Source organism: Mustela putorius, unplaced genomic scaffold (genome assembly GCF_011764305.1).
Source record: "Mustela putorius furo isolate JIRA1106 unplaced genomic scaffold, ASM1176430v1.1 tig00004035_pilon_pilon_pilon, whole genome shotgun sequence".
NCBI classification, from domain to species: Eukaryota; Metazoa; Chordata; class Mammalia; order Carnivora; family Mustelidae; genus Mustela; species Mustela putorius.
Window position 1 is genome coordinate 5,201,509 of NW_025422171.1, and position 24,547 is coordinate 5,226,055.

The 24,547-nt window shown below is 39.7% G+C and overlaps 1 protein-coding gene across 1 annotated transcript in view; it reads right to left on the reverse strand.

The window, feature by feature from the left end:
* LOC101679652 (mitochondrial intermediate peptidase) overlaps positions 1-24,547 on the reverse strand; it is a 174,119-nt gene that overhangs the window by 144,363 nt on the left and 5,209 nt on the right. Inside the window, exons 3-9 of the mRNA XM_004774353.3 lie at positions 23,760-23,848; positions 20,926-21,012; positions 13,525-13,588; positions 8,929-9,111; positions 8,231-8,387; positions 2,893-2,941; positions 1,290-1,350 (exon numbers count right to left, since the gene is read on the reverse strand). Of these exons, the coding sequence (XP_004774410.1) occupies positions 1,290-1,350; positions 2,893-2,941; positions 8,231-8,387; positions 8,929-9,111; positions 13,525-13,588; positions 20,926-21,012; positions 23,760-23,848 (690 nt within the window). The remainder of the gene's footprint in view (positions 1-1,289; positions 1,351-2,892; positions 2,942-8,230; positions 8,388-8,928; positions 9,112-13,524; positions 13,589-20,925; positions 21,013-23,759; positions 23,849-24,547) is intronic.

Sequence of the window (24,547 nt, forward strand, 5' to 3'; positions counted from 1 at the left end):
TGGAAGACGGGGCACACTGCAACCAGATGAGGGAGAGGGAAAGGCATTCCTGTGTACAGTGTTTGTGAATGACAGCAAGCTACCTATCATAGTTGCTGGCACATAAATACTGGGAACAGAAAATTGAAAAACAGAAAAAAGGAGATTGTCAGAATTGAAAAGCACAAGAAAGGAAAGCAAGGACAAGCAAAGCAGTAAGTAAGCAAAAAAAAAGCACAAGAGCATCACACAGGTATTATTAGTAGGGAACTAGGGACACTAACTTGACTTAAAGGGGCAGCAGAAGATAAGGCTAGAGAAGCAGGTAGAAGCAAAATTAGGAAAGGCTTGGTGGGAAAGCTAAGAAATAGGAAGGTAAATCTGAGAATTACAGCAAGCCACTGAAAAATCTTAAACAGAGTGATAAGATCAGATCTGCTTTTTGGCAAAATCCCTCTGGTGGCAAGTCATTCATTTATTCGTTCATTTGTTCATTCACTCATATTTCGACTAAGTGCTGAGTACCTACCCTATGTCTAACATGAACTAGGTAAGTTGCTAAGCTGTCCAAACCAGAGCCAGAACAGAAGGCTGGAAAACCAGTTTGGCAACTACAACTATAATCTGGGTAAGAAGTAACAATGACCTCAACCAGGGCTGTGGCAATGGGCATGGAGAGGCAAGAATTGCAGGTAGAATCTATAGGATTTAGTAACTTAAAGTGGGGGGCGGGGGGAGTAATCAATAACCTGAGGGGCTCGCTGAAACAAGGATTACAGGGCTAGAGATATAGCGGGTCTCCTGGAGGGCTCGTGTGTTAAGATGGGGTATACTTTGAGGTCAATATGGATTAAACTGAGCTCCATAAATTAGCAAATAAGAAAGTAAACTGCAGTGCTAACAGTGATGGTTAAATTGCCACCTGCCAGATCAATCCTCCACTGAGCCTGTTTCAAACAGAGAAGCCCACTTACAGTATAATGGAAACAGAATTTGCATGAGTATATATCAATATATGTTGTTAATATACATTTATAAGTATGTATATACGTATGAGCATGCGTGAGTATTATGTCAAATAACCAACAAAAAAATACTGCTTTTCCTGGAAATGTCAAACTCAGACATATGGATCAAGTATTTCAATACTTTGTTCACCAAACCCAAGGATCAGAACCAAGACCAGGGATCAGAAACAAGATTATACACACCTTTAGCACATCGCAAGAAACTTTTAGAGTCAAAAGATAAGAACTTCAGCTGATAGACCATTTATATTACATCAAAAATGTTCCAAAATCATCACTTACAGAATTTTGAGGATTTAGTTTCATTTTCATCCCTCGTATCATCTCAAAGTCTTTTACAGTTCTGTAAAACAGGTTTATCATTCATTGTTAGGAGAAAATTTTAATATTTACATTATTAAAGAACTAGTTTTCTGAGGGGATGGGGTAACTAGATGACGGGCATTAAGGAGGGCACCTGATATAATGAGCACTAGGTGTTATATGCAACTGAGGAATCACTAAACTCACCTCTGAAATTCCTAGTACACTGTATGTTTATTAATTGAATTTAAATAATTTTTTTAAAAAATAGATTTATTATGTAAATTTCTAGTATTCATGATAAAACTGGAAGTAATTTGTAGTGCAAATGGAACCAGTTTTATAACCAAATGTAACCAAATTTTATCTGCGTTAAAAGGAACAGCAATATATCATCGGTAAATTATCACAATTTCTACCTTAGAAAATATCCTAGTAGATAGACATAGGACTTGAAAGTATTAAAGCTTGGAAAAATTAGCAATGTTACAAATACATGTAAAGGTTAGCAAACTTTAAGTCACTGCTCTTTTCTATACATTAAAAAGGTAAGAGACCAACAAATTACCTTTTATTCAAAAATATGAACAGAGATTTAAGGTTACTATTAATACTTTCTCCCCTACAGAAAAACTCTAGTTGGGTTGTGCTTAATATGAAGTTTCTGTTAGAATTAGTTCATATATATAACTGTAAAAACATGAAGATATATTTGCTCAAAATAAATAGTTACCATCAAGGGAAGAAAGAATACTACCACTTAACTAATAAAGCAGAGAAAATTCTCAACTAACTGCATACTTAACACTGCCTTTATTAAATCAAAGCCACAATGGTTCCCTAGATTAAAAGAAAAGTTTAGAATTTATAATTATAATCCAAATTAGAGAGGACTGGGTTCTAAGGCATGAGTTTATAGTAATAGAAAATGGAGATCTGAGCTAAAAATTAACATGTTGGTATAGCCAAGAAGGCAAAGGAAATGTTCAATAGCATTATGAGACAACCATGACATGCCCCTTCCTGGAATCCTAAATGTCTGAAGACTGCTGGAGTGTGGCCTCTCAGCAAAGGACAAGTGACTCTATCAAAGACAGAAAAGCAGGAAGACCACAAAGGGCCTCACTACAGAGAACTACGAAAGTGGAGGCATATCGTTCTAAAGATCCAAACTACAGATCAATTCACCACATCCAGCCCCCACCGATATTTAGGCCAAAAGAAGAGAAACACTATTTATGAACTTGTTATAAAATTGGTGGTACAAGCTAAAAACGTATAGCTTCAAAAAGGCTTGAAAAAAATTTTCTAATTACACATCAATGATGGGTTCCTAAGACAATGAACTAGTCCATCAGAGGGGACAGCCTATGTTTTCAAGATTGTCACCTTAGGAAGACAGCTATGTGTTTTCTAAGTATTCCTCACAGTTAATCCAATCTCCTGCTGACTAGTCCACAGATCTGACCCGATATTCCCATACTTACATTCTTAATAGGTCACCTCCTAATCTTTTGTAAATCGAGTCTTTTTTTAAAAAAACTACATGATACACACTCTAAAGAGTAGAATAAAAACTAACCTTTCAGAAAGTTTGTCTGATAGTTTCTCAAGGAACTCCATGACAGTCTCTAGAAAGGAAATAAAAAAGAAAATGTCTTTAATTACATGAAATAAAATGAACATACCTGTTAAAATTAGAATGTAATGGTCATAATTTATGCACTACAATGCCATTAAAGTGTTCATTTTCAAAGTGTCAGGGTTGATAATACAATATATTTCTAGATGATGATGATCAATTTATCAGAAAACATATTAAACAAACATAGTAATAATCCAAAGCCTTCAATTATCCCCCAGAATGAGGAGTGAATGGGGAGCTAAAAATAAGAATCAAAATTTCAATGTGTTTCTATCTACTCATATTTGTAAGAAAAAAAAAAATAAGTTTTTAGACCATTCCAATTTTTCCCAAGTTTTAAAAAGATAGCTAGACTCTGATTTGTTCATAAAAATCTGTACAATTTAGAAGCATGATTCACCCCCTCTCTCATTCTCCCTCTCTCAAATAAATAAATAAAATCTGAAAAAAAAAATTTTTTTTTAAAAAGGGCTCCTGGGTGGCTCAGTCGGTTGGGCAACTACCTTCAGCTCAGGTCACAATTCTGGAGTCCCGGGATGGAGTCCTGCATTGGGTTCCCTGCTCAGTGGGGAGTCTGCTTCTCCCTCTGACCCTCTCCCCTCTCATACTCTCTCTCTCTCAAATAAATAAATAAAATGTGTGTGTGTGTGTATACATATATACACATATATCTATATACATATATACACACACACACACATATGCATGATTCACTGAAAATTCTATTTTAAAAAATCAATGTTTTTTGGGACAATTATTTTTGTTTTTTATATACAGCCAAGAATCATCTTTTCAGGATCAATTCCAAAAGAAAATATGCAAATATTAGAATATTAGAAATTGAACCTCTGCTAGGATTTTTTTAAGTACCTAAATACTTCAGCCATAGCTGTCATATATTTATTACAAACTCATAAAGGGCAATATAGTACAACTATCATTATTTCCCATGATAGGGAATTTTTCACGTGTATTTTTTAATTTACCACTTTTTGCCACTGATTTATGTATAGAGAGCTTTCACATGTATTTTAGAGTTTGCCACAAACACTGTTTTTATATTTTCCAGATGATCTTGTATATGGTTTTAAGTTTCCTGCCATCTCCAATGTAAGTTATCTTCTTTCTGAGTAAAATAAAAACCTGAGAAAAGAATGAAGGTTAACCTAAACCAAGAAGCCATGGAGTTTCCTGCCGCTGTCGATCTTTAACAAGCCTTGGATACAGTAATTCTGAAAACACTGCCTCATGCACCATATTAAATGGTATTAGGCCTTTGAGAAAAAAGATTATTTCATTAAAAATGAGATCTTATTTCAGGGTATCATATCAGCTGTCATAGGGAAGTATTTTCAAGTAAGTCTGTGCATGCTTTTTATTTCCAAACATTTTTTACTCACTTTCACCCATTTTTGTTTTTCTAGCTATCTTACGTGTGAAAAATCTACCTCAATTAATCTACCTGAAAAACTGTCATATTACAAAGAAGGAGTTTGAAAGCCCCTGAAAATCAGTAATTCCTCCCTGGAAAATTATTTCCTAATTCAACTGTCACATGAACGCCCACCTACTTTATTTACATCCTGCCTTCCTCCCCCTCTCTGCTGGAAAGCTCACCATTCCCTCACCTCTGATTTCCAGTTTCACTTCCCTCATGAAACCCTCAACAAGCACAGACGCATTGGACAAACTTCCCAAGCTCCTAAAATCCTACAATACTTTGTTGCCTACACACACCACTCATTTGGCACTAAGAAGACACTGATCTCTACAATATAATTATAGATAAGATAAATAAGATAAATATTATCTTTCTGTTTATATAACTGATCTCCCCAACTAAATTTTAAATTCCTTAAGGAATTTAAATTCCTGTGAATTTATTCCTGTGTGACTGTGCACAACAGCCTAACTCTAAACTGTGACCACACTAGCCACCTAGTGAGCAATGGATTCACTGGTGATGACATCTGGCATTAGGGGCTACAGGGCCAGGGACCTCCAGCTCACACTGCTCACCTCAGTGGTCAATCTTTGACCTTCTTCAGACTGCACTTGGCCCTTAGCATTTGACTCAACTGATCACTCTCTCCTTAAGACATTTCAGGATGTCTTCCAGGACCACCCACTCTGTTTATTTTTCTCCTCTCTCACTCATGCTCCTTCTTGGTGGCCATTACTGGTTTTCCCCTCATATCTCTGACCTCTTAAACTTTGAGGGCCCCAGAGTTCACTTCCTGGACTTCTGTTCTTTAGATATACTCATTCCCTTGGAGATCTCATACAATCTCAAGAATTTAAATAAAGACCCAAGGGTAACTGGGTGGCCCCACTGATTAAGTGTCTGACTCTTGATTTGGGCCCAGGTCATGATCTCAGGGTCATGAGATGGGTCCTGCATTAGGTTCTGTGCTCAATGGGACATGTTCTCCCTCTCCTCGAGTTTCCCCCACTCATGCGTTCTCTCTCTCTCTCAAATAAATAAATCTTTGCATACATAAATAAAGACCCAGATTCATATCTCTGGCTCAGCACTTTCTCTTCAATTCCACAGATACACATCTAACGGCCTACTCAACATCACCATGTGGACACAACTGGCATCTCAAGTTAACTTCAACCAAACCAACCCTCCAGTCCTCCCCATCTTAGTTAACAGTAACTCACTGTATCTTTCCAGTTGAGCAGGTTAAAAAGTTCAAAATGCTATATATCCAGAATTGGACACACTGCAAAACCCTCCACAGCCACCATTTTGGTCAAACTGCCATCCTTCTCATCGTGATGACTGCGAAACAGCTTCTACATGGCCTCTCTTCCTCTCCTACCTCTCTGCAGTCTATTTCAATGTCAGCAGCACATGACCTGCCAGCAAAATTTAAGTCCGATCCCCTTACTGCTCTGCTCAAAACCCCTCAACAACTTCCCATCTCACTGCAGGAAAAGCCCTACTCAACACAGTCCCTCCTTCATCTGCCTCCACATCTTACCACCCGTCTCTCTCACTCCACTCCCCGTTTTGCCCTTTTTGCTTTCCTCAAACGTGTCAAGCTACCCTAGGGACCTCCAAGCCTGCTGGGTGTCCATCTGGAATTTTCTTCCCCTAATGAGCCATATGCTTGCTTATTCCTGCTCCTTCGGATCTACACTCACATGCCCCCCGCCCCCCGTCCTCAGCAAGCCCCTGCCTGGTAACACAGTTTAAAATCCAACACCACCACCACATGCTCACTTCCCTTATCCCCTGCCCCACTCAGTTTTCTCCAAACTTGTATTAACTATTAACCTACTGGGTTCCTTAGCTAGGTATTTTGTTGTTATTTGCCTGACAGAAATATTAAATGTACAAGAGCAGGAATTCCCGTCTGACCTACACACTGATTTCTTTCTAAGTCCTAGACTCTTATCTCACATGTAGTGGACACTCAGAAAGTATTTGTTGAATCAGTGGATGAAAACAGAGAATGAAGATGTCTTTTATATCATCTGTTTGGTCTCAAACAGCTTATTAGGACCACAAATTTAGATCATGGGTTTAGGTTTCAACCTAACTGCCACTTTTTAGCACTGTAACTAATACCTTGGGTTTCTATCCTATGAGGTGGATACAAACATCTACCTCACAAAGCTGCACAGAAACTAAATTAAATAATGGCCCAGAGTAAGTATCTTACTATTATTATACATGACCCTTGAACAACATGGGTTTGAACTGGGCCGTCCACTCATACAAGGATATCTCAACAAATACGGTACAGTACTGTACATGTGTTTTCCCCTATGTTTTTCTTAATGAAGTTTTTTCCCTAGCTTACTTTATTGTAGGAATCCAGTATATAATACATACAACATAACAAATATGGGCTAATCGACCATCTGTTATCAGTAAGGCCTCCTGCCAACAGTGGGCTATTAGTAGTTTAGCTTTGGGAGAATCGAGTTACATGTGAATTTTTGATTGTGCAAGTTTGGGGGCTGTCAGCACCCCCGCATCATTCAAAGATTAACTGTACATCTAATAATTAGGAGAAATTATTCCAACAACCTGGTGACAACAATGACCACAGAAAAACATACAAAATGGCATAAGATCTGCTTAGGAGTTAAATGGGATGAAACAAATTGTACACACTTAGGGGGTTCAGAGATGGGCATCTAAGGGAAGTGAATAGTGAAGAGGCTTTGTGAAAGAGGTAGGTTTTGAGCTGAGCACTGAAAAACTATATAGGATTTTAACAGACAGACTGGGGGAAGGGAGCTGTGCCCTATGCAGGGAACAACATGAATGAAGAACTGAGCATGTTGTGCCTATGGTTTCACGGAGAGCCTTCACGGGTCAAGGGAACGGCCATTTACAGAAGAAATAGCCATTTTTTAAGAATACTTTGGAGAAGATAGGAACATACTAGAGAGAGAAAGGATATGCATGGGAGGAATAAAGACAGAACAGAATTCACGATCTGGTCTTCCTCCTACAGAGCTCATTTCTACTGTTACATCTATTTGTGAATGGCACGTCCACCCAGATGCACAACCAGAAACCAAGGGTACCCAACATGCTGTCTCCTACCCCCCTGGACCCATCACCAAGTCTCATAGATTTGAACTCTAGAAGATATGTTGAATCTGAACAGTTCCACCATCACAACTACCCTCCTCCTGTCAGAGTCTGAACCATGACTACTATCTAACATGCCTTTGAAAAAACTTACTATATACACTTACATTATTACTATCATATAACTCTTTTATACATTCTAAATCAAAAAGAATTCAATAGAGCACAAGGAAAGACTCTCACACACCCCGGGATGCTTCTTCCCCACCGAATGCAAGCCCTCCCATCTAGCACTCTTCTGTCTTAAAAGTTTCTATAACTATGTGTTTGTATCGCCCCAGCCTATATTCAACCTTGTCTTCAGCAGATATTTTGATCTTTCCTCCTCTTTCACACTAATTCTAGCCAATTTGGTTAGGCTGACCACAGAAACTAGCTGAGTTAAAATGAAAATACCTGAAATTAGCATCAGTGAAAATTTAAGTATGACTTACTCTCATAACATGCACAAGAAATAAATTTCCTTGACTGGAGAGAATATATTTCAAATTATTAGCTCTAGTTAAAAGTTAGCTCTATATAAAAATGTAGAAAAACTCAGTAAGTGGGTCTCTGAATATATTAAAAAGAGAACACTGATTTATAGGTATTTAAAATCAGAAGTTCAGTTTCACAAAAACCCTATTTTGTCCTGAAAAGTTGGGTGAACAAGCTTACCTGGATTTTTGGCTATTGTGCCTTGGAGGGCTCTGTGGGAGTATGTGGAGTACCCCACTAACTTTGCCAGAAGGTCTCTGTTGCTGAGCAGTTCCTCCAAACATTTCAACTGACCCGCATTGGGATAAAGAAAAATTTTATAAGCAGCTTCTCGAACCTGTATTTAAAATAGAAATGGTAGAAGGTATAATAAGTACCAGGACACAAAGGCCCATGCAATGACTATGTAGGCTAACTCCTGCTTCTCTATTGTATAGGTGATCATTGCTTTAAAAATAAAATAAGGGTTTATATAGGGTGAGTAAAGTTTTTAGAATCATACACTAGTAGGAGATACACATTCTTGAATAGAGTTCTCTGGTATGGGGTATGCTGGAAAAAACTATTACCCCATGCGTGTGCCATCAAGCATCTTTAACCAGGCAAAGACTACAAACATTAAAGATCTGAGTAGTCTCAAATATCAATTGTTATTGATCATACTTTAAAAATGCGGAGTTCTTTATGAAAGATGAATGATTAAACCATTTTCATCATTCAAAGCATTTATGGAATTAATAAGCCCACAGTTGAATTTTAGGGCTTAGTAACACTCAAGTATTCTTAAAGGTATGATTATATTATCACTGAATTTTGGGTTAAAACAGTAGCAACACTCAGATGGCAGCTGGACTATGGAGAGAGCAGAATGCACATACCAAGTCATCTGGGGCTTCCGCATGTAGACCGTCAATTATGACATGATTTCCAGTGACTGCAAAGTTACGATGAATGTGTTCTGGTAAGAGATGCTTCTCAATCTTGTTGGGAAAGTTAGTTCCCATAAGAAATGTATTACTCAAGTCCAAGATTTTCACATTCAGGTCTACTGCTCTTTTACGCTAGATGCAGATGGAGTAAAAGTTATTTAAGGCACTGAAAGTAAAAGTTCACAACTGATTTAATAGACCATCTATAAGGATGCTAAAGCAACATATGTGGCTAAATTAATTGAAGAAGATAATATGTTAAGTAAAATGAACATTGAGTATATTGGCTATGCCGTAAATACATAATAATTTACTTTAAGTTAATTCTCCTTTCGATAGATATTTAATGTCCTAACAGTTTGTATAGTGTTTCTATATATTAAGATTTATGTAAATTCTAGAGTTCTATTTTATACCTTAGTTATATAAATAATCTCTGAAATTAACAACATTGGGAAATACAGGATCCTTCCCTATCCCCCAAGATAACCTCTTAGTTAAGTGAATTGGAGAATAGCAGGTGGTTGAATCTAGTCAATAGGATACTTGTAAGTATTTGTAGGTTAAAGAGCACAAGTTGAAGGGTAAATATGAAAATATACTGGGTCGTAAAAGATGAGACCAAAAGGAAAGCAAAGGAAATCTCTGCAGGTCTTCACAAGAGTAAAGTGAACACCCAGAGCGGCTGCCCTGTAGCAGTTCTGAGGCCGCACACACTTGAGCAGAGACGGACAGCGGTGGAGCCCGCAGGGCGGGGACGCGCCTTCCAGCTCCGCACCCGGCACCCGTCGGCCTGCCGACTCAGTGACAGTGACGTGGCTGGCACACCCACGGGGGTTTTTTCTGGCAGTCACACCTTTAGGACATACAGTCGCCTGAGAAAATGTGTATTATCAAAGGGGGCACCACAAATGTTTTGGAGAAAACATAGAGTAGTCCACATCATCAGTCCGATCTACTGCAGGACAAGCGTAAAAGTTGTAATTGTAGTTATTGTTATTAGAAAACTAGGTGGGCATCTGGACCTGCTCTTATAATGACTTCAGGTAAAATCAGATGCAGAACTTTCTGGGATGGGGGTCACTAGCTGTCAACATTCTAAACTGTACTATGACCCCCCCAAAAAAAGTTAAGCAGCACTAATACTTTTTAAAAGGTATTTAAAATGCCGATGTACACTTGATAAGATGCTGGGGAAAAATAAAGTATATATTAACAACCAAAATTTTAAAATATAGGGGCACCTGGGTGGCTCAGTGGGCTAAGCATCTGACTCTTGATTTCAGTTCAGATCTTGATCTCAGGGTTGTGAGTTCAAGCCCCATACTGGGCCCCATGTTGGGTTCCACGGTGGGTATGGAGCCCATTTAAAAAAAAATTAAAATATCGAGAATTCAAACTTCAGGGGAAAAATTAGTTTTCAGATACTTCAATGTCGTTATAGTCCAGATTTCTCTTTACCTATTTTGTCTCTACGATGGCCACTTATCGCCACCTAATGGTAACCAGTGGAATAACCAAAGAGGTAAAAGACCAGGAAATTACACTGTAATTCCAAAAATATTCCCCAAAGCCTTTTACTCTGGGGTGGGATGGGAGGGGGTGGGGAGTAATACAATTATTTCAAAGAATTTATCACCTGTTAAAATACCCAGAAAATTAAAAACTGGGTTTACTTCCTGCCTTCAATTTCCAGTAGCATTTCATCATTCTGGGATAAAGATGCAGTACTCTGAACTCAAAGAATTCTATGAAATTGTCGTGTTATCTAGCAAATAATTGCTAAAAAAAAAAAAAAAAAAAAAACAAAACTTCCATTCATTTTATGTTTTTAAAGGTTTTATTTATTTATTTGACAGAGAAAGATCACAAGTAGACAGAGAGGCAGGCAGAGAGAGAGAGAGAGAGAGAGAGAGAAGCAGGCTCCCTGCTGAGCAAAGAGCCCGATGTGGGACTCGATCCCAGGACCCTTGAGATCATGACCTGAGCCGAAGGCAGTGGCTTAACCCACTGAGCCACCCAGGTGCCCACTTTCATTCATTTTAAATTTTTAAGTTATAATTCATGTGAGACCTTAAAAATTAAGAAATTATTTATTTCATTTTAGTTTAATTAAAAATTAAGAAATAAGAAAAAAGAAAGAATACAGAAAGAATACATAGGCCTTTACAATTTGTATACATTATGTAGGTGGGTCTCCTTCAAGATCCCTTTGCAGAAGTGGAACGTCTCCTTTTATCCTGTCCTAGTGGAGCCCCTTGGAGAACAGACACAGAAGTTAAGAGAGAGGAGTTCACTAAGTTTACTTTACTTGCATCTTTAATGTTTGTGGGTTCCAGGGAGTTACTTGCCAGGAAGGGCAGCTATCCTTGTAAGAACACTTGAGAAGTAAAAGCAGCAGGTTCAATGTTGTTGAAACAGACCTTGACTTGACACATAACACTTTTGAGTAAAGTTTCAAAAATATCTTTCCTGAGGATTGCATAAAATAACAAGAATATTCACCTATCTCTCCTAGCGACTCTACTACTCTCTGCTATCTTCCTTCTGAATATCAAAATTGATTAGTATTAGCTAGCATTATTAAGATTCGTCACACAATCTTTCAGTATTTGCCAAGGCCAAATCTGGAAAAAGCATGACCAGCATTCTTGGTGCTTGAGAAGCCCCTAATTTAGGTAAGTAATGCAAGAGGAACAGCTTCAACAACAGGCACTTAAAGATAAATGCCATGTGCATGAAAGGAGTCAAATGGGAATAAAAAATTCCACCTGGGTGATAAAAGCTTCACAGACACAGTGGTCTCAGCATGAGGCCTCGGGGGGAGGTGTTTGAGGCAGGCAGGCTCTGGTTAGCAGGAAACCAGGGCAGGGACAGCTGAACAGGCTCTGGAGTCCGAGCCTCCTCCACCTACTAGCTCTGTGACCTTGGGTAGATCACATAATTCTAGGTGCCTCAGCTCCTCATCTACTGAACAGGAATGAAAGTAATACTCAAACAGCCCCAAAGCTGTTATGAAGATCTGATGAAAAAGACATGCTTCAAATATCAAATACTTAATCAATAGTAACTATAATGAGTATCAGGAAGACAAAGACCTTTCAGACAGCCCAGGTATACGGTGATAAGGTTCAAGGTAAGTTGTTTGAGGGAGGCAGACAGATGCAGGAGTTCTACAGAAATTATCTGAGGACTTTGTAACCAATTAAGACATGGAAGTATAGGGAATAAAAAAATGTGAACTAACCCCAAATTTGTATTTGAGTGACTCAGAGACTAGTAGATTCACTATACAGAGAAGTACTAATAAAGAACTGGCTTGAGGAGGGGCCAATGTGTCCATTTTTAACAACATAAATGTACCGCAGAGCCTATCAGCCTTGGGGACTGCTGGGCAGCTTGTGTAGGCTTAGGGTTAGGGCAGGAGTCTCGTGCTGAATCCTTAAAGCCACATAAACACAACAGTGCACCAGTGGCTCCAACATTATTCAAACCCAGCAACAAGCAAAATGATATTACCTAATGCAGGTGCTCTACATCCCAAGACCCTGACCTCTACTTCCCAACGTACTCTGATAAACTGATCTCTATTAATAGGTAATATTATGTCCTATTTAGTAGGAGAAACATAACTACAAAAAAAAAAAAATAGAACCATAATAGACATGAAGCAAGGAGGGGAGCTGACACAGAGCAGGCGGATCTGTTGGGGGTGGTCAAGTCGCCCTCATTCTCCCAGCCCTGAGTGTACTACAGAAACAAGGGCATTCGGCTTGGTAGGATATTGTGTTCTAGAAAGAGAAGTGGCCAGGGTCAGACACTCTGGACTCTAAGGATGGAATCCTGAACCAGTCACTTTGCCCTATTTCCTGTCTGTGAAAGGAGGGGTCTGAACAATGTCTATGGTCCCTCGTATTCTAGGGCAGACACTGCATCAGCCCTGCTTCCTGCTTCCAGAACAAAACTGTGTGGATCTTTCAAAGACATGCAGAATATGAATAAGTACACTTGTGTAAAGGTCTCGGTGATCGTCCCTGTACCTCCACTCCCAGACCTCAATCTTCAAAATTCTTAGCTTTCCTGTTCACTTGCCTCTCCTTCCTGGTCATCCACCAAGGATACACGGCATCTGAAACACCCCAAAGGTCTCAAGTAATTTCTTAGTTCTGAGTTACCATGGATGATAGACAAACTTCCAGAGAGTACCATATTCAAATACAACAGAACACAAATAACCTAAAGTTTGTATGATATGCAAATTTAAGCAACGTACAAGGACTGTAGCAATAAAGGTACCAACTAAATATTAGTAAAACTAGGGGTGCCTGGGTAGCTCAGTGCGTTAAGCCTCTGCCTTCAGCTCAGGTCATGATCCCAGGGTCCTAGGATTGAGGCCCACATCGGGCTCTCTGCTCAGCAGGGAGCCTGCTTCCCACCCCCCTCTCTGCCTGCCTCTCTGCCCACTTGTGATCTCTCTATCAAATAAATAAAATCTTTAAAAAAAAATTAGTAAAACGAGCAGAAAAACACAGAAGAAAGAGTCACCTTTTCTTTGTCCAGATGGATTCCACTGATTTCAAAATCAAACATAAACAGTTCAGCCACTCGCCTATAAACAAAACAAACCCAGGTTATAACAGGTAATAATAATTATTAGCAAAAATCACTTTCTTGTTAAATAAATTGGACTTTTTAAATAATACTCCCCAAAAGCCAAACGTATGCATACACACACACACATACAAACGCACACACAGATAATATGTTTGAAACCAGGAACCTAACATTTTAGAAATCAGGCAAAACATCCAGCTGATTGACTGGGCTTTTAAGCTCTCCTATAGATGATCTGGTATCATATATATCATGTTAACTGTACAATAAGCCTTAAATTGAACCAAAGGAATGACGACAACTCCAATGAGGTCAAATTTATCTGCTGCTTTTATTCTAGAAGAGATGGACATCTTTTCAACTGTCCACCGTCTTTCCTTCAAAAAATGTTTGCCACATACATTACACAACCCACCAAATAAATCCTTGTGGGACACACACATGCTGCCCAACTGCAAACAGGTAAGCCTGTATTCAGATAACTATAACACAGCTTTAACTAGCATGTATATTTAACAGAAGTATACTCTAAGGGGCTTGTGGGTAAAGGCATGTATGTTTCATAAGGCATGGTCTCATAGGGAACAAATACTTTTTGAACAAATGAATACAAGGTTAAAGATGTAGTAAAGTTCCTAACAGGAATACGAATAAAGTATGTGGGGAGTTCAAAGAGAGATCATCAAGCAGGTTCCTTACTTACCAGCTTCCGTACACCTTATGCTGAATTTGCTTAAGACTTGTGAAGGAAGGTTCCTTACCATTTCCAGAGTGAGTACTAGTTTGCATTGTAGAGAGCATCATTTTTAATTATCATCAAATGCATCTGCAAACTTAGGAGCAAGGCCTAATTTTCCCACCCTTTCCCTGCTGTTAACAATTCTATCAGAACAATTAAAAAAAAAAAAAACCCACAGTGGAATCGAAGGTATCTTGATAATATCTAAAGTAAGGGGCAACTTTTCATTAATTTTCTCCTGTAATATTTTATACTTAGAAAGACACCTCTCCCTTTTTAGTTAAAAGTCCATTTGATATTGTTTACTTCCCATTAGACACCAGAGGAATTAAAATACTGAATCCATAGCATATGGTAAATGGAAGAAAATTGTGTCTGTGCTGGAAACAAGACATTACCATGCTATGCCATAAAAGCTTGGACTGGTACACAGAGCTCTTTAAACACATTAGAGTAAAACACACAGTCCCTGATGTCCAGAAGAATCTAATATCATTCTTAAGTAAATCTGATAAATACATATCAGGGGATCAGGAAACAAGACTGTATCTCACAGAGCTTATGCTAGTATTACTAACATGTAAGAAAGAAATAATTGCACATCACTTCTTTACTGGCAATATGAAAATTACACAGTAAATGGCAGCTATTTATCTGGTGGTGTGGGGGAAGACAATTAGAAAGAAATAGATCAATCAACCAAATTAACCCTTTATCTCCTTCCCTACTGCCACTATCCTAGTCCAGGCTGCTGCCCCCCCTTTCCCTGATATACTATAGTTAGCCCTACTGGGTCACCTTGCTTCTAGTCCTCCATCCCTACAGGATGAGGGTCAGAAGTCCGTGCTGTGATGAACTTAGCACCTCATGAAATACCCTCTCTTCCACTGTGAGGTCTCTCTAAGGCTTTCCTCCACCCTCAAATTAGGGGCCACTGCTGTGGGCTCCAAAGCATTTATGATTTCCATTTAACAAACTCATAGCAACAATGTCCACAATAGCCAAACTATGGAAGGAGCCAAGGTGCCCTTCAACAGATGAATGGATAAAAAAGATGTGGTCCACATATACAATGGAATGGAATGTTACTCAGCCATCAGAAAGGATAAACACCCACCATTTGCATTGGCATGAATGGGCCTGGAGGGGATTATGCTGAGTGAAATAAGTCAAGCAAAGAAGGACAATTATCATATGGTTTCACTCATATGTGGAATATAAGGAACAGCATGGAGGACCACAGGGGAAGGGAGGGAAAACTGAATAGGAAGAAAACCAGAGAGGGAAACAAACCATGAGAGACTCTGGATTCTGGAAACAAACTGAGGGTTACAGAAAGGAGGGGCAGGAGGGATGGCGTAACCAGGTGACGGCCAATAAGGAGGGCCCACGTTGGGATGAGCACTGGGTGTTACACGCAGCTAATGCGTTGTTGAACACTACATCAAAAACTACTGATGTACGATATGCTGGCTAGAAGAACATAATAAAAATTAATTAATTTAAAACAGTTTGAAAAATTGTTAGGAGAACACAGAATTTGTACTGGAGCCATACGATGGAAAGCCCTGAACTGGGTTGTAAAGGATTTATAAGGATGTTTAAGTAGAATAAGCAAAGAGGAAACAAAAGATAGCTTCAACCAATGTTTTAAAAAGTCAATACATGGATTGCAGAACATGAAAAATAATTACGATTTGCTTTACATGTAAGAGCTTATTCCCTTATTCAGAGAAGGACAAACCGGAGGATGCCGCCATGATAATTGCTTATTTATTTCAACTCCATCCAAATCCCAATAATTAAAAACATAAAACAGTGAACACTTGGACAATTTTTCAAAGGCCTACTCTGAGATTTTCAGTTTTTCTTCCAACTAGTAGCAGCTATTTAGAATATTAAATTCTTTGATGCTGTGCCGGAAGCTGAGTTTCTTGGCTAATGAGAATTGTTTTCTTTCTCTTTAATCCTGCTGCATGCTTGGAACCAATTTCAGGTGTAACACCTCTTTCTGTCAATAATAATTTTTTTTAAACTACTAGTTTTCTGGAATTAAGTTATCTAAATATTTGATCCTGCCATTCTTAGACTTTTCATAAAGGGTATATTTATCTTCCCGATTATTGTGAATCAAAGTTCTTCTAAAATTCTGAAAATTCAATAGACCACATTAATAATTTAGTCACTTACCTTCTTTCTTAAATAATGTAAAGTGCTTCACTTAAGCCCCTAAAATATCCCCATTATCTCTACCTCATGGTGATCTCCCTTCCTGAACAGTCAACCTAAAACACACTCTCCTCTCTCTTTTCCAGCAAAGGCATTTTCTGTTTATTTTAATTAGAGGGGGGGAAAGATAACAGGGGTTAATAAACAGGAATGGAAATATACTGCATAGGGTAAGTTTATTATATACGTTTATTGTGTAACAGCTTTATGTAGAAATGTAGAGAAAAATGAAATCACTAATCTCACCAAAGATAACTGACATGAAGAACATGTGAAATTAAATAAGATAAGGTTAAAGAAATTAGCACAGTGCCCAGCACATAGTAGATACTTGAAAAATGTTCAGTGAGTTTCTGAATGGACATATGTATGGGGCACTTAATTCCCTCACACTGAAACATCAACTAGTCTGGCTGTTGGGCCAGGTGGACTGGTGGGAAACATGCAACAGGACCCCATCCTGAGAAGCAGAGGCAGAGGCAGCATCTCTGGTCTCATAAAGATACTATCTCAGTGGCAATGAACTTGTGGCTAACACCGACAACAAAAAAGACCTTCCCTTGGCTTCTATCCAATCCCCTTTGAATATATTATACTACTTATTTAAAATAATTGGGAGCCAACTAAAATAGATTTTTGTATCTTGGTTTTTCTTTTAAAATTATACCACAAACATTGAACACTGCACTATCTCTTTAAATACTCTTCAAAAACATGGTTTTTAATGTTTGTAATGTTTGGTCATATGGATTAAAGATATTTTCATTTTTCCCCACTCCTGTAATCCATGCTATGACCAATACCCCCGTTACATACATCTCTTTATTCTTATTTATTCCTTAGGATACGTTCCAAGAATTAAATTGACCAAAAAGGTGTCCTCCATAAATACTGATCAGTTTACACTTAACCAGAGAGGACCCATCATCCCAAGCCATTAGAACACTACTGCTCTGTTTCAGCTTTGTTAAGTGAAGGGCTCTTTGTTCGATCTTTCTTGAAGGCTGGTAGGATCCCGTTCTTTGAATGACTACCAAGTACCAGATATTTTGCTTTCATTACTTCATTCAAACTTCATAATAATCTTATGAAGTACTTTTTTATTCTCCTACAGAGGAGAAAAAAGACCTAGAGAGTCAAGGAGCCAATATCCACCCAAAGCACTCCAACAGCAGAGGCCGTGTGTGCTATCCCCACTTCACACGATTCCCGGTGTTATACTTGCTACACGGTTCCAAGTTTAACAGCCATTTGCCCGCTATTCCTTATTTTGTGAGAGTTTCACAGAAAGAATCCTTTACCTTGTTTTCTATCAGGAGATCCACTTTTTTGTTTTATTTTGTTTTTTAGCAATCTGTGAGGCCTCCTAACACAGTAAAGATAATAACCCTTTAGCATGTAAGTAACATTTGTCCCATTGTGTATTCTGACTTTGAATGTGGAAAAGTTTTACCATACCAAAGTTTGTAGTCTTTATATCATCAAATCAATTATTGGTGGTCTGACTTTGGTATCATGAGAAGACAGACGTCTCACCTTCCAAGACTGTCAATTCATATCTTTAAGTAATCTACTTTTTCCCCCCAAATAGTTATCTCCTGACCTAACATCATTTACTGAAAACCAAGTCTTTCCCTACTGATAGGAAATAACACTTCTATCATATACTAAATACAGTCTTGCATATATTCGTGACTGTCTGAATTTTTCTTTTCTTTCATTGACTATGCTGGCGGTGTAAGTATAATGCTTTTTTTTTTTTTAAGATTTTATTTATTTATTTGACAGAGAACACAAGTAAGCAGAGAGGCAGACAGAGAGAGAGGGGATAGCAGGCTCCCTGCCAAGCAGAGAGCCCGATGTGGGGCTCGATCCCACAACCCCAGGATCATGACCTGAACTGAAGGCAGAGGCTTTAACCCACTGAGCCACCCAGGTGTCCCTATAATGCTCTTTAAAATATAGCAGTTTTATAATGTCTCACTACCTGGTACCAATTCTTTTTTAGTACTTTTCTCTCCAGATTTTTCCTGCCTATTTATTATCTATTTATTATCTATTTTAAGTTACAACAGAAAAATCTTCCTTTGTGGACTGGGTAGCACTAAACTTACAGACATACATTTCACTACTTAAATATCATCTCTCATGCTTCCCAATGTGTGTACATGCCTGTGTGCGTGTGTGTGTGTGTTGAGGTTCTACAAGCTTTGTGGTCCTGAGTTTATTTCAAAATGTATTACAGCTTTTTTTTTTTTTTGCTCTTGTGACTGGGACTTTCCCTCCATTTTATTTTCTGAAGATGATGTGTTTGTTATATTCTTTGCGTACAAGAAAGCTTTTAATAGTTTTGGAAAAACCCAAGTGAAACAGGTTTCTTTATAACTGGGCTTCACGAAGACTGCAATCAGCTAAAACTGTTTAAGAGCGGACAGTACATTAACTTAACTAATGGGACCCTTCTGGGAATACTTTTTGAACAGCTCATAGAACAAGGACTTCATAGAATGTATCAAAGAATAAGAGGATCATCTACTCAATTTAAATCATTTCTTTCATAACCTGTTATGCCAAGATAATTGGTTAAAACCACAATTTTCTGTTTTATACTTGCACTTTATAATTTGTCATCTTACACGTATTTACCACACACAAGGTTCTCTCTGGGGGCTAGCCAGCTCTCCTGATGATGCACAAGTTTCATGATATTTCAGTTTTAGTACTTCAAATTCTTCTTCCTCCCACTTCAAGTTACCTTTCCTTTCTAGAATACTGATATTCTGCCCAGCTCACCTTTCCCAATGTAGTTACCGTTTTGTTACTTTAAAAATCCTCTTGGCATTTTTAGTGACACCTAGAAATGAGGTATGTATCCTGTTAGAACAAATCCTTTGCACCTAAAATAGTCTGCTAGCCCACTGCAATTTCTCTACGTTAAATGTAGAAAAGCCAATCTTTAGCAAAGTCAGATTATGAATAACCTGCTGTCTCTACTCAAAGTCGTACCATTGAGTATAAATACCTATGAGCAGGCATTCAACTTTTAATTGTTTTGCTAATGAAGACAATATCATGCTCAAGCCTAAAAGTATAGCAAAGACAGACTATTCTGATGGTACAGCTAGTTTTACTAGTATCCTGAGACCCAGGATCAATGAAGCGAAGTAAGATCAAACCACTATCTACATATTAGAAGTCAGGTGAAAATAATCCCCCAAAGACAGCCTCATTGTATGGTCCACACAGCATGGTAATCATATATCCAATTAACAAGACCCCAGTACCAGCTGATCCCTCCAGAACAGGGCTTCATGTGGGGGCCATAAGCCACATATGGAGACAGAAAGGAGGGAAGGAAGCAGGGAAAGAGAGAATCAAGGAGTGAAAAGAAGTGCCCCATAAATAAAAAGTAAATAAGTGGGACACCTGGGTGGCTCGGTAAATCTCCTGAGCGAAGAGCCTAGAACCCAGAACCCAGGGTTCCAGCAACTGCCTTCGGCTCAGGTCATGATCTCAGGGTCCTGAATCAAGCCGCACATCGGGCTCCCTGCTCAGCGGGGAACCTGCTTCTCCCTCTCTAGCTCCCTCCTGCTTGTACACTCTCTCTCTCAAATGATTAAAAAAAAATCTTTTAAAAAAAAGTATATAAGTTATAAACAAGTAAGAAAAAATATTAACCTCTGTGCTACAAGTAATATATGGATGGGTTAATCACTTCTAAAATCATAAATAAATACATTTGAGCAAAGAAACATGGTATCAAAAATCCTCTATCAAATGTTTTTATGCAGTGACTTAGAAATTCAGCTTTTTCAGTTCAGAATAATAAAGGTAATCAAATGAACCCAAAGAAATTATTTCAAGGCTCATGACATCCAACCAGTCAATAAAATCAATTTGCTTCTGTCTTCCAGTGGCACCAGCTATAGAACCTCAAGCAGGGAGCTAAGTGTTACTGCCAACTACTCACAGGAAGTCATTCCTTTGTTAAGCACTTCCGGCAGGCCAAGAAAGGCTGCTGGTGCTGGGATGCGGCTCTGAACAAAACAGACCAGTCCCTGCCCTCCTGGACCTTCCGGTCTAGCAAGGCAGAGGGATGTAAACAAGTCAGCAAACAGATCATGCTGGAAATGATCAGGACTGAAAACACAAGCAGCGTCAGAGGATGGGGCATGACCTGGTACCAAAGAGGAGGAGACACCATTTGAATGAAGTCTTAAAGAAAGTGCCAGAGTCATGTTGACCCCTGGGGAGAAAGAGTGCAGACAAACAAGGGCTGTGTGTGCAGAGGGGCGGCGGGGAGGGGTGGTCTTCCCATCTTGCCCCTATAATCACAACCATAATGAACGCAAAGGAATGAGTACCTGGTTTCTGGATCAAGGGAATCCACAAGATTTTTATCAGCTAGCAATTTTTGCAAACTTTGATATAATTCCACATTTGTGTTCAACCTAGAAAAATTACAAATGAAAAAAAATTAAATGATTTTTTTTAACACCTTCTTTTTAACTTTACATTAAGAGAATGGTGTCGCATCCTAGCATACATATACCCGGAGGCCAAAGGTTTGGGGGTTTGTTTTGTTTCTTCATTTGGGAAAGAAATAGCATAACCACAGTTAGTATGGAAACAGGCAGTCCTTAAGCAAAGCATCAAGGTACTAAGTGTTCTGAAAGGTAAACGGATACATTTAAAGCCACAAGCAGCAGCTGAAACCAGAAGAGTGTACAGGAGAAGGGGAGTGGGAGGAATGAAGTAGGGTGAAGTCATTGAAAAGTCGTTGTTAGCAATATGCCCGTGGCCATTTGTTTCTTTAATAAGGAAAAAAGTGATAATGGGAGGAAGGTTAAACACAGATTCTACAGTTCCAAAGTGAAGAGCCTAGAACCCAGGTAACCTTTACCCACCGGGGCCAGAGTGGCAGGCCCACATGTCAAGGAGAGCTCAAGGACACAGGCTTCAGGGCCCCACACTAGAGTTATGACACCAGCCTTACTACCACTCTGTGACTTTGGGCAAGTATTTGAACTCCCCCAGCTTGTTAGACTTCGGGTCACCCCAAGGGTTAAATAAGATGTTCCCCCTATGAAGGAACAAATAGTAGTTATCATTAGGTGGCCTTGCCATCCTGTCCTTGGTCCCCCAACCCGAGCTCTGCCCTCAACCCAAGCCACAGTCCCATTACTAGGTCCTGAGTTCGTTCTTCTTCCCTGGATACCAGAAAGTCCTGGCACTCTTGGGGCTAAAGAGTGAACTGGTTTTAGATACAATCTGCTCCGTGCCCCGTGGACCCTCAGGGAAGGGCAAGGCTGTTAAGAATCATCTGTCATTCCTACTCAGGAACTCAAAGATGGTCACGTTCCCTACTCAGTGCATAATCAAACACCTGTGGCTTTGTAGAATCCAAGAGTTTCTGTGGTTCTCATGGGTCACGCCCAAGACCAAGGGAACTGAGGCAGTCACCTCAGTGGGAAAATGGTCCACAAGAAGGGCAGGAGGCATACCATGTCTCCCGCTCCCAGGCAACAAGCCCAGGAGAATATCAGTGTGGGCACCTACCTCCTCCAGACCTGCTCCCCCTACGAGCTACAACATGTCAAAAGGACAGGCATTCGAGAGCCTGCACTGTAGCGTCTTCAAAAGTTTCAATAAATCTCCCACGTTACGCGTTTTATGTCATGAGATCTTAAGATAAAGTCTCCATTTTAGTCTAAAGCTGGCATTAACTCTAAACAGACACACCTAATTTTAGGCTTTTATTTTCTTTACCCGAAAATCAATCAATTCTACACATGCACCTGAATACACATCCTGTTTCTCGAAGATCAGCAGAAACGGTAATGATACAGTGCAGTTAGACCCAAGGAGGAAAGGAGTCCTGGCGCCCCATGAGGGCGGAGAGCAATCCCGGCCCTCGGAGGGTCTTGGGCCAGCCACCGGAGTGTGGCCAAGAAGGAAAGACTGAAACGCTCTCTAGGATGAAGTGAAGACCTTGCACAGATCCTCTTGACCACACTTTGCTACCAATTATGGCTCCCTTGTTGTCCTCCCACAAAATTAAGAACCCACATCCATTATTCCAGAGCTGTATCTAAAATCAGGCCCAATACAGTGTTCAAGGTGCCTCAGGCAGGCACCCAGGCAGCTCTGACTCATTTCCTAGGGCTTTTCCCTGGGGGATGCTCTTTCTTCCAAGGAGCCTCCAAATCCAGTCCCTTCTTCATGCCCCGTGTCTGCAGTGCACAGGGACCAGTTTTATCTCCGTCAATGAGTCGGTTTTCAATGGCTGTAAGAGAATCACATGCACTGTCTGTCCCAAAGGCAGCAAATGCTGCTCGATGGGTCAGAAGCAGGAGCAGCATCTCTTGAAGGGCTGGGTCCTCAGCGAGCCTGTCAAACCAAAGAAGCCACCACACTCGGCCACCACGCTCCTCCTCCAGCTTCTGCTTTGTCAGAAATCCTTCCAATGATTTCCAGTTGTAAATTCCTGCCAATTGAGCCCTGGCGCTCCCACTGGCTTTCAACCCTTTCTGGCGTGGGGTCTCACACCTAAGTGCTTTTGAACATGGCACTGTCCGCCTCGAAGTCATTTTCACGAGCACTTATGAGCTCTCATAAGTGGCTTAAAATATTTCAATTTACCTTAAGATTGCTTGAAAATAACTCACTTCATCAAGGCCCCAGCCTACCTCAGCCCTCCTTGAGAGTTTAATGAACCCCCTGACCTGCCCTCCCCACCCCAGATCCCAGGGACCGCAAGGCTACCTGTCTCTGGCCCACAGCCATTAGTGCAATAGCAATTTAATCACAGAATCATCAAGAAACTCCAACTTGCCACTGAGGTACTAAAAAACTCTCAATGTAAACAACAATAGGAGGCGTGGGTATTAGCTATGTGCCTGATGCCTCTAGAAGCACTCTAGAAGCAATTGTCTCATTTTCCCCACAGTTAACTCTAAGAGGGAAATCATGTTATTACTTCACTTACAGACAAGGAAGCCAAGTGACAGAACAGATGAGCAGAGATAAACAACTCCTTGCGCTGCAGGAGCCCGGGAGGAGTTCGCAAGGGCCTGTCCCCAGGGCCCTCCCTTTTCCCCACCGCCCTGCGGGGACAAGCCCTGGAGACCAAGTTCCTCAAGCACAAATCCACAAGACCACATCACCCGAGGTTGTAATGAAGGGGAGCAGAACATACTTTTCTACCATGGTGCCAATACTTCTACAAGCTTCTTCCGCCGCCTCTCTGAATGCGCGCTCAGGGTGAGCAATTTTCACAAAATCGGCCTAATGAAGAAAGACAAAACCAAGAGGGAATTTGATGGAAGCTTTCTTCCGAGATCTGAGGGTAAAAATGAAAACCTGAGCTTTCAAGTATGCTATTTGGCTGGCCCTACTGCATTTCCATTACTGACATTTTCCTAAACCAGCAGGGCTAAGCAGCTTCTTGCTGAACATATATTAACTCTTATTCCAATCAAGGGGGTTTCATTCCAAAGAAAATACGTTCACTAACCTTATTTCAGAAAAGCCTTTCTCCTTCAAATATAAACCAAGTGAATTCCTCCTAATTCTACGGTTCAAAAAAGCAGAATCTTCTCTCAAATATTCTAAAACTTCCTAACAAACACTGTTTGCAGTATGGTGCTTACGTTTGCCGGGCTCTGGGGAAGATCTACAGAGGCAGGTTTTGTTTTGTTTTGTTTTCAACTGACAGACAACATAGTTTCAAGACTGATTTAACTACTTTCTTGCCTTTGTGCAGAAAACAAAGGCATATTCTCTCTTTACAGGCCTTTTACTAAATATGAATTCCCTGTCTCAGCTGAAATGACCCCCAACTAAGAGTGCTAAAGTGGCTTCAATACGGAGTTTAGCATTAAACTGAGATAGAATTCTTTTTACTTTTTTAATGAAATCACATAAAACCAGACTTTAATTTTCATGTCAATTGTAGTATGTTGCAAAAAAATTCAAGGGAAATAC